The sequence below is a fragment of the Quercus suber genome, unplaced genomic scaffold (genome assembly GCF_002906115.3).
Source record: "Quercus suber isolate HL8 unplaced genomic scaffold, Cork oak 2.0 scaffold_87, whole genome shotgun sequence".
NCBI classification, from domain to species: domain Eukaryota; kingdom Viridiplantae; phylum Streptophyta; class Magnoliopsida; order Fagales; family Fagaceae; genus Quercus; species Quercus suber.
In genome coordinates this window covers 1,591,377-1,602,531 of record NW_027069552.1, presented here as the reverse complement: position 1 = coordinate 1,602,531, position 11,155 = coordinate 1,591,377, and the positions used below count along the sequence as shown (strand labels likewise).

General features: G+C 30.8%; 1 protein-coding gene across 2 annotated transcripts; it reads left to right on the top strand.

Annotated features, from left to right (window-relative positions):
- Positions 1–2,415: 2,415 nt before the first annotated feature.
- Positions 2,416–6,029, top strand: LOC112020175 (uncharacterized). 2 transcript variants are annotated; one of them, XR_002883774.2, is made up of 5 exons: positions 2,416–2,861; positions 3,627–3,707; positions 4,422–4,776; positions 5,394–5,533; positions 5,633–6,029. XR_002883774.2 is itself a non-coding variant. In XM_024052732.2 (4 exons), exons 1-4 carry the CDS (start codon positions 2,547–2,549, stop codon positions 5,880–5,882), a joined length of 786 nt encoding a protein of 261 aa, XP_023908500.1. In that variant the 5' UTR covers positions 2,416–2,546; the 3' UTR covers positions 5,883–6,029. The 2 variants fall into 2 exon arrangements, 1 of the variants encoding a protein (XP_023908500.1); XM_024052732.2 differs by lacking the exon at positions 4,422–4,776.
- Positions 6,030–11,155: the final 5,126 nt, after the last annotated feature.

Sequence of the window (11,155 nt, the reverse complement as noted above, 5' to 3'; positions counted from 1 at the left end):
CTACCAAAATTTTAAGGACACGTAAACGCTATAATTGGTGTCACAATTGTTCACGTAACAGATTGCGATTAGTAGAGAAAAAGTGGTGAGTTCAAGTGAAAATAATAGATAGCCAGTTACAATCTAACGTGTATAATAGTTGTGTAAAAATTGTGGCATTTTATTAGTACTAGAATTATTCTAAAACTATTGATGATTGTTGGACATAGTAAAATGTAGTTAGGACTATTGAGGATTACTTTAATTAAATGAAAAATGTTAAAAATGCTCTAAGAATATTGATTTATGAACTATTTTTAAAAATATTTTATGAGAAAGTGATAAAAAAATTAATTTTGTTGACAGTGTTTTATCTTATCCGTTAAAAAAACACTCTTACTTTGCTGAATTAAAAAAAAAAAAATGATCGAGAGACAAAAATATCCTAAGGTCCAAACCCAAGTAGGCAGATTAGGAGATGGACAAGGACAACTCCTTTTCCATTGGTTGGCAATCTAATCAGGCCCAAACCCAAAATAAAATATACCAACTCTGGAACTTCCAACTTCCAAGCCTCTTTGAGCTGAAAAGACAGTGTTTCTCAAAAAAAAAAAAAAAAAAAAAAAAAAAGAACCTTTAAACTAGCCTGAGTTTCCAGCTAGAACTCTCTCTCTCTCTCTCTCTCTCTCTCTCTCTGAAGTTTCAAACTTTCATCACAGTTACTCTGGTGACGTTGCTTGCTTATGCATACTATTCTCACTTTGGTGACGTGATAATGACTTTAGTCATTACTTGCTAATACTTTTTTTTGATAACAACTTGCTAATACTAATCCTGCAACAATGGGTTACTTGGGTAGGTAGGGGCTATGGAATTAGGGGTCATAGGTCCTGGGACCATGTTGGAGAAAGTATAGCCTGTTTAGGGTGTGTATTTTCTCGCAGTATTCATAGTCTTCGGCTGGCTTTAAGTTGGGCTGATGTGCCAAAGTCCAAGTTGACATAAAGCTATAAAAAATTTTAAGGACACATAAAATACTATAAGTTGTGTCACAACTATCTATGTAATAGATTGTGACTGGTAAAGAAAAAATAGTAGGTTTATATGAAAATGATATATAGTTAGTTATAGTTTAACACGTATGATAGTTGTGCAAAAATTATGGCATTTTATCTAGTACTAGAATTATTCTAAGGGAAACGCTAACGAGTGCCCTTAGAGCACTGGTTAATAATCCATTTTAGGAAAATTTTGATATTATTTTTATGGGAAATGAAAAAAGCTATCAAAATATTAATTAGTTTTTTTTTAATTTCCCATAAACACTTTCTTTAAATGGATTATTAACTAGTGCCCTAAGGACACTCATTAACATTTTCCTTATTTTAAAACTATCGATGATTGTTGGACATAGTCAAATGTAGTTAGGATTATTTAGGATTACTTTAATTAAATGAGAAATGATAATGAATGCTTTAAGGGTAGTGGTTTATGAACTATTTTTAGAAATATTTTATGGAAAAATGATAAAGAAATTAATTTTGATTACAGTTTTTTACATTTTCCATAAAAGTGATGTCAATTTTTTTTTACTTTGGTTTATTAACAATTACTACAAGAGCACTTGTTAACATAACCCGTTAACATGACCCCGATTAAATTAAAAGATATAACTTTATTGAATTTAATTGTTTGAAAAAGATAATATTGCCTGTGTTTTATTGGGCAATGCAATTATGCAGTTGAATTTAATTGGAGAACTTAATGGTTCACAACTAAAGAATCAAATAATACAAAATTAGGAACTCCTGTAAGTCATACGTGTCAATTTTATTAATAAGTTTAATGATTAAAAAAGTCCATAATTGTTAAGTTGTCACATTTAATTAATGTATAATAAAATTTGTTACAATTCTAGAAACATTTGCAAAAATGATTTATTTTGATTGTGTGTGGAGATGAATGAGAGATTTGAAACTTGGATGTTTCCATTTGAAACACTAAAAGGTGTCAGCCATTTGAATTGTGAGGCTTTTGAGAAAATGATTTTAGTACTAGTTGCAGTTTACTAATCTCAACAAATTGTATGTCTCTAGCATCGCTTGAAATTTACACATGCGGGCCATTTATACATTAGGGAAGTTATTCTGGTGTAAGATATAACTCTTCTTTTTTGGGTTCTAATTAGCTTAATTAGTAAAATCTTCTGTCGTATCTTAATTTAATGATAAAGAATAAAGTAGAAACCATATGCTAAAATTTTATCTTATCTAAAAAAAAAAAAAGACACACACACACACTTTCTTTGCTGAATTAAAAAGAAAAAGAAAAAGATCGAGAGACAATAACAGTCCAAAGGTCCAAACCATAAGCAATCTAATCAGGCCCAAACCCAAAATAAAATATACAAACGTTGGAACTTCCAACTTCAAGACGATGTTTCCCAAAAAACCAAAAAAAGAAACTAACTTTAAAACTAGCCGAAGTTTCCAGCTAGAACTCTTTCTCTCTTTCTCTCTGAAGATCCGAACTTTCTTCAGATTTGGCAGTGGCTGACGAGCCAAGCCATGCCAGGCCCAGGTCCGCACATGATGTACGCCATGGGTTCGGGCCTGGCCATGTCGTCTCTCACCAATGGCCGCTTCAGCCCGCACCACACTCTCACCTACACAGTCAACGCTTTCTTTGGCCCTGACATCGGCTCCTTCTCCGAGTGGCTCAGCTCCACCATTGGCTTCGGCCACACCTTTGCCTCAGCGCTAGCCGATGCTATCCACCACCCCTTTTACTATATCCTTATTCTTGGCCTCCCTCTCTGCTTTCTCTACTCTTGGGTCTCCAGGGTTTTGGTCCAAAAGGGTGTTCTTGATTCCATCTCTGGGGTGAGTTACTGAGTTTCTGAGCTTCAAAGTTTTTTTTTTTTCCCTTGTTTGGTCGCTGGGAAAGTGTGGGAAAAGGAAGGAAATTGAGTTTTGAATTCTGGGTTTTTATTTGTTCACTTATTGAAAGCCATAACAGTACAAGGGTGAGTAAAGTTCTTTGCTTTTTGTTTAAAATCAGTGGCCAAATTGTTGGTTTTGGGTGAAAATGTTATGATTTAGGTCGTTTTGCTATTCATATAATAAGTTATCAATGATTACATAACGATATCATTTGATTGAATGGGGGTGTGGAAAATCTGAGTTGGACTTTGAATTGAATAAATGGGACGTGTTATGGTGGTTTCTAATTCTAAGTTGTGAAATTTGGGTTTTAATGGTTCAAGTTGATTGATTTTTTAGAGAATCACGCGGGCATTGCAAAGCTAGACTATCAATGTGGATGATAGTACAATGCAGGCAAACAAAATAGGTGTTATTTTTTGAAGCTAACGGACTATTGCTTATGATAATATAAGAAATCAGATTATTGTATTGGTCTAATTCAATTTTGCATGCTTCTCAGTAAATTGTTGTTAAGCAATTGCATTTTTTTCATATATAATGTGGGTTTCATACATGCACTTAGCTGCATTAATTTGAAATAGTTGCACTGCACCAAGTAATTTGCCTCCTAGTTCTAGGAAATAAAAGTGTTGAGTAAATAGTTTTGTAAGTCATGCTGCTGCTAAATGTAGTAATATAGTCTTGTTTGGTTTTATACTGCAGGTACCACTTACTAGGAAGCAATGCTTATTGTTGATTGCTGCTGGTTCTTTAACACACTTTTTCCTTGATCACTTGTTTGAGGTATGTAGGAGCTAATATGCTATGTTGCTGACCGCAATTATTGTTTTTTTTTTCCTCTCCATTTTTCTTACTTTAGTGAAAGCAAATACGATGACTTGTTTTGGGTCAACTATCAAGTTTTGTATGATGGGTGCAAGTTAGAAGAAGTTAATTGAGAAAAAATCAAATCAAGAAAAAGAAAGTATTGGATAAACACTTGTTTTCATGTTAAATATTGATCATTCAACCTTTATTCCCAAATAGGCCATTTATGGTTTTTTAGAGAGAAGGTGAGGGCAGTCCACGCGGTACGGTTCCTGAAGAGATAATATGACTGTGTTTTTTTTTTTGATAAGTAACATGGCAGTGTTATAAGTTACAGTTAGTTTGTTGGCATATTCAAGGTTATTTTATTTTTAGATGGAACTTCAGTTTGGACGAGATCAATTGCATAATACAGAAAGTAATTTACCTTTTAAAAAATGCATGATGACATAACTTATTTAATTAGCATATGCAAATTAAATTTAATGGTATATGCTATTTGGTATCATTTTAATTCTGATATGAATGGGCCATATCTAGGGATGATGGAGTGAGCATCATATAAAAAATATGGTGAGATACTTTTAAGACTTCACACGCGGACAGTAAATATAGTAAATTGGATAGTAAAATTGTGATTGTAGTTTAATGGTGGCTAGATAATGGTAAGCTTTGCTTTTCTTGTCTCAGTTTCTTGTAGAGATAGAGATTGAAGTAGCAGTTCTACAATGTTAAAGCAGGGTAGAGAGATGTTTTTACCTTTTGGGTTGTCATATGTGGCCATGAGGATCAGCCATGCTTGATGGCATGAATAGGAAAGCAATTCACCAACATATTTGGGAAACAAGTGTAAGGATGTTCATTGGAGGAATGGCATGATGGAATTGGATAAGATTGTTATTAGTTGCACCCTTGAGAAGTCAGAATCAGCATTAGCGGGGAATGATATGGTTGGAAATTCAATAAATTGGTTGAGTTCATTCTGCTTAGGTTCAAGTTGAGCTGCTGCTAGGGAAAGGGGACATGCAGGGCTATGTAGGCTGAGGTAAGTGGAAAGTCTGATGATTTGTGATTTAGAAAAAAATTCCTCAATATAGAGTCATGGTGAAATATAATTATGTAAACTGAATTTGATTTGTTGGGGTGATTGGCTAGTATGTTGTGCTTGCTTGAGTTGGATTTGCTGAAGTTATTTCGAGGGGGTTGATGCATACTAAATGTCTAATACAAAATTTAGCAGATAGTTTGTTTCCTTGAGCCTTAAAACTCAACAAAGTGGTAGATCAACAAATTTCGTTTCATTCTTAAAGGTCCCAATCCATGCAATTTCATAATGACCTGTATAACACAAGCAAAATCTTTATGGAAGTCTCATATCGAAAGAGAAACTTCTACATTTTAATTACCCTCATTGGTGGTATGATGGCTAGCAAAACAGTTAGGGCTATCCAAGCATGACAAGCACCACACTAACAATTACAGCCACAGAAAGGCAAATTCATGGTTTTTGTCCCAAAAGAATTTCTTATTCCTTTTATTATTTTGAAAAGGAAGAACCATGTTTGTTTTCTTTTTTGTTTTTTGGATGGCACAATTTTATTCATGGTTCAAAATCGTTGTAGTTCAAATTGATGGACCATATATTATGTTGTAAATGTTCAGGAAAATGGACATTCAAAAATGTATACTTGGATTTTGAGCACTGGTTGGTGGGAGACCCAAGCACCTGTCAACCCAGATGCTGTTGTTGTAGTTGGCTTCTTATGCATTTGCTTAATTGGTGGCTTTATTTACATCAACAGGTGATTTTATTTTTGTCTTTTGTTTGGATTTAAAAAATTATTGAAGTTACGGGTATGGTTCTTGGCATAATCATATTGCTGATTCTTTCTGGCGTGCAGAGTGAAGTCCGTAAAATCCACTAGAAATCAATCATATCAATCAATGAAACTTATACTGATCATAGCAAGCCTGTATTGTTTATGGTGCGCAAGCCAAATATACTGGGCAAATCCTCGTCGGCCAGCCGTTGGTGAAGAGGCTGACCTTGGAGTTCTTGTATTTTTAGCCACGTATTTTTTTCTCCCTCACTGTTTGTGTATTATGTCCATGTACCCAAAAGATCTTAATTCTGAGCAGATTCCCCTTTAATAATAGTACCATTATAAACATGATAAATGAACAGCACACTTCTGCCAACCTTATGTAGTTGAACAAATGCTTCGAGCAAAGATTCACGTTCTGCAATTTGTCATGAATCCTTCAGTTTTCAGAATTTCTATTCATTAATTTGTGCTCTTCACTGTGTATCGAGTTATTATTTTTCTTGAAAGATCATGAAATTTTTGTAAATTCAAAGCAGTATATACTTGGATTATAACTTGTAAGCCATTCTTATAAAGGTTGATTATTTCCCTATCTGTGGGAACACCTTTTATTAATTACAAGTCACCAAATCTAAAAGAAAACAATATAAGTAATAAAATAAGACAACTATGGAAATAAAGTGATTAATTAATGGATAACATCTTCAAATGGAAAAACTACTATGAGATTATGTAAATGGAGTCAACCTTATACCAAAGGTTGTTTCAGTTTGAAGGTTGTTTCAGTTTGATTAGTAACACCAAATATTTTGATATTGGTTGATACCGAGATGTATTGTTTCATGTTTATCGCTAATTTTATATATTTAAATATATATATATATATAGATAAATTTATTTATTTGTTAGAAATTAGTTTTTAGAGTGTGAACCGTTGAGTGATTTATCTTTATTTTTTGTTTTCTTTTTCTTTTCTTTTTGTGTGATACTTTATTTTCAAGATAACATGTACTGGGTAAATTTTTTTTTTCATTTGGAAATTTATGTTATTAAGTAGATTATAAAATTTAAGATAATAATTAGTTTTTTGAGTGGGACTGTAGAGTGATTTATCTTCTTCTTTTTTCTTTTTCTTTTGTATGGAAGTTTACTTTCAAAAATAAAGTACTGGTAAACTCTTTTTCATTTTTTTTTCTTTATAAATTTTTTATTATTAAGTAGGTTATAAATATTTAAGGTAGTAATTAGTATTTGGAGTGTGAACCGTGGAGTGATTTATTTTTATTTTTTCTTTTTGTATGATATTGTACTTTCAAAAAATCTAGTAAAGGACAATTTTTTTTTCACTTTTTTTTTCTTTTGTAAATTTTATATTATTAAGTGGATTATAAATAGTTAAGATAATAATTAGTATTAGAGTGTAGATTTTGGAGTAATTTATCTTTATCTTTTTTTTCTTTTTCTTTTTGTATGGTACTTTACTTTCAAGAAATAAAGTATTGGGTAAAAAAAAATCTTTGTAAATTTTATATTATTAAGTGGATAATAAATATTTAAGATAGTTATTATTATTTAGAGTTTAGACTGTGGCGTGATTTATCTTTATCTTTTCTTTTCTTTTTCTTTTTTCTTTTTGTATGGTATTTTACTTTCAAGAAATCAAGTATTGGGTAAATTTTTTTTTAACTTTTTTTCTTTTGTAAGTTTATATTATTATGTTGATTATAAATATTTAAGATAATAATTAGTATTTAGAATGTGGACAGTGGATTGATTTATCTTTATCTTTTCTTTTTCTTTTCTTTTTTATGGTACTTTACTTTCAATAAATCAAGTACTAGGTAAATTTTTTTTCACTTTTTTTCTTTTGTAAATTTTATATTATTAAGTGGATTATAAATATTTAAGTAGCAATTATTATTTAAAGGATGGATCTGTAGAGTGATTTATCTTTATCTTCTTCTTTTTCTTTTTATATGGTACTTTACTTTCAAAAAGTCAGGGTAAATCCTATCAAAAAAAAAAGTACTGGGTAAATTTTTTTTTTTTTTCACCGTAAAGGGTATTAGCATCAAGTCATAACAAATATGTTGCTGTCAAGAAGCTAGACAATATGTGAGGAAAGTTGAGAGGGAATTTAAAAGCGAAGTGATTGTGATTGGCCAAAAACTGGCCAATCTCAAAAATAACAAAAAATGGTAAGAAATAACGAAAACTGGCTTTGAAAAAAAAATTAAGGTGTTGAAAAAAAAAAAAAAAAAAAAACCTCTTTAGTGTCTAAACGAAAGCAGCAACACCAATACCGCAAAGGCAAGGACATCATTTTTGATGTCCTCCTCAAGTGTTTTGAGCAGGGACTAGAGAGAGAGGCCTGGCCATGAAGGATAGGCCTTGGAGCACAAAGAATAATGCTTTGGCTGAGGGCCTCATTGGAGGAGAAGGTGAGAGTTGGGAAGGGAACAAGAAATGAGAGAAGAAAAAAAATGAAGGAGAGAAAAGAGGAAGTTGAGGAAGAAGGGTGAGTATTGTTGCATTTCTAAAGTGACAATGTGATCTATTTATAGAAGAGAAAGAGCAAGTAAAATAAATGAAAATTTTGAGCTAAACCTCACAAATATTTTTTTTTATTGCTATGACCAAATTTTTATTGGTTTTTATGGCCAACCACTTGCATTTTTCTAATTAAGTTAAATGATTAACATATATTTAGCATGAGTAATGCTATAAACACAATATTTTTACACAATGTTGATGTGACAAATTTTTATTGATTCTCATTTGAGCTCATTACTTATATCATTTTTTTTTACTTACTAATAATCACTCACAATATCAACTATTTGTTTAAAAAAAAAAAAATGTTTGTACCTCTAGCATTTTCGATTACATATTGATGCCAATTGCCTCAACAAATCTATCAAATTCATCAAAGCCTTGAGAAGTGAGGATGAATCTTTAGCCTTCTCACTTTTGCAAAATCCTTTACAAATACCTTTAGCGATGTTATTTTCTCAAATATCAACGATTGGAAAATTCTGTAACTTATAATCTAACTAAACATGCGAGACATATTAATGATATAATGGTGTGGATAGAAGATCTTCCTCCACATGTTTATGGTGTTAAACCTAACCAAACTTGTGTTACTTTTTTACTTGCCAATATTTTTATACACTATTAGTATGACAACTTCTTCTTTTTTAACTTTTTTTAAATTGAAAATATACTTTAACCCACTTTCAACAAAATTTTGAATAAACTGTTTCACAATCGAAATCTACCACTCATTGAGGTTTCTTCTTCATAGTATTGTCAGTGTGGTAGCTCTGTTTTGTACAAAGACTGTCTATATATTTCGGGTATTATTTCATTAAAACCTACTGCATCTACTTCATCCCTTTCACGTTTTTGCAAAGCATCTTGAATTCTGAATTACTTTCTTTTCAATCTCAGCTCTTCTCGGTCTGCACAACTTGCAAAGTCTTCTTTGTTATAATTCCTTGGTTGTAACACAGCTGCTCTCATTTTACGTACAAAGAATTTATGTACACAACTAATCTCTCAAGCTGAAGTTAATGTTTTCCACCTGATATTTATGAATACAACTTTTTGACTTTTGTTCCCTTCACTTTGAGTAGAAATAGTAATTATAGTTTCTATTGCCACTGCCATGTTATTGAATACCACTATGGCAGCAGCAGCATATTAACGATGGTGAGTGTGGCAGTAGAGATGGAGGAAAAAACGAGAAAACAAAAGCACCGCTCAACAAAACCATTCTTCTTCTTCTTCTTTATTATTATTATTATTATTATTATTATTTAGAATACCACTATGGCATTAGAGCATTAGCATTGGGGAATGTTAATGCCAAATTTAAGGGAAATTTAGAATTTTTAGTCCCAAAACCATCTGCATTGGGGAATGCTAAACAGTAATATTGTAAATTTTTTTGCAATACTGCTACAGTGCAATTCTAAACATAGAATTGCACTGTAGCAAGTATTGTAAAAAAATAATAATATTTTATTATGTAGAGAGAGGAGAAAGATGGGAGAGAAAAGATATAATTTTTAGATATATTATTTTATTATGTAAATATATTATTTTAATGAGTAAAAGAGGGAAGTAGAAATTTGGGATGTAGAAATATTGTAAAATGGTATGATATAATGATAAAGTGGCTTTTTAAAATGGGTCCAGTTAATGTGTGCCCTTAGGGCACACATTAACAAATCTATTTTGGAAAAGTTTTATTGGGAATTGAAAAAGTTGTCAAAACTTTTCAATTCCCGATAACCTTTTTCCAAAATTAGTTTACTATTGTGTGCTCTTAGGGCACACATTAGTAAGATCCTTTTAGAATTGTAAAATAGAGTAGTATTAGAATTTTCCAATGCTAATGCTCTAGGAGCATTCTTATCAAGAAGGGTAAATGCTATAAATACTAAAATTTAACATACAAAATGCTATAAATACTAAAAAGTCTACACAATCAATACTCTCAAATCTTATTTATTTTGCAATCCAGCTACAGCCCACTGTAGCAAGATTGTAAAAAAAAAAAAAAAAAAAAAATTGTTTAATGGTAGTTATTTGAAAACATAAAAAGAAAGAATAAAGAAAACATAAAGAAATAATTAAAAAAAAAAAAGAATATTTAAATGAAGTGGTAAAATAATAAAAGTTTTGATGTTTTGTGGATTGTAAAGTGGTATGTTAAAATTGATAAAGTAGGATTTTGAAATGATAAATGCTAAAATATTTAGCATTCTTGATAAGAATGCTCTAAATACATAAAACAAGTCTCAATTTTGCTTTGTTTTGTTTTTTTTAATTTATTATTATTAGAGTATCATTTTAAGTACATGAACATCAATTGTCTACTATTATCAATAAATTGACATTTTAGTTAGAAACTAGCATATTAAATGAGATATGAACATCTTCTCAAAAAAAAAAAAAAAAACTTATAATTTTAAATGTTTTAATAAATGATATAAATTTTGACTAATGAATATTGACTCATATTAGATATAATTTTGATGCAAATATTCTTTTTTGGATATTTTGTATGACTATGATGAACTAGACAATTTATGGATATATTAACGTTGATAATTTTATAGAAATACTATAACTCAGTCCCTTCGAGTAAAAAACTCATGGTCATGCCCCTGTTCATATTCTATATATGACTATTGATCAACTTCACACAAATGTCCACGTCTTAAATGTACTGATAGGGTTTTGCACTTTTGCTTTTACTAATGTCGTTACTTTGTTCTACTGACACATGACCCAACATTTGCTTGTTGATGCCGATACGTCTTATCCAGGAATAAGAATACTTGTAAGGCACCAATCCAATCAAAAGAGAATAATAAGTGTAAAGGCCAGATTTATGCGAAAAACTAACGTGGTAGTCACTAGAACGGATTTAGCTACTCTGGGATTCTTAGAGCATTTTATAAATAATTTTTTTTTTTAAATTTTAATAATTTTTTATGATTTAATGATTTAAATTATGTGATGTTAGTAATCCACTAACAATACTCTTTTATATTTTGTTTGCAACATCATTTTATTATTTTAAAA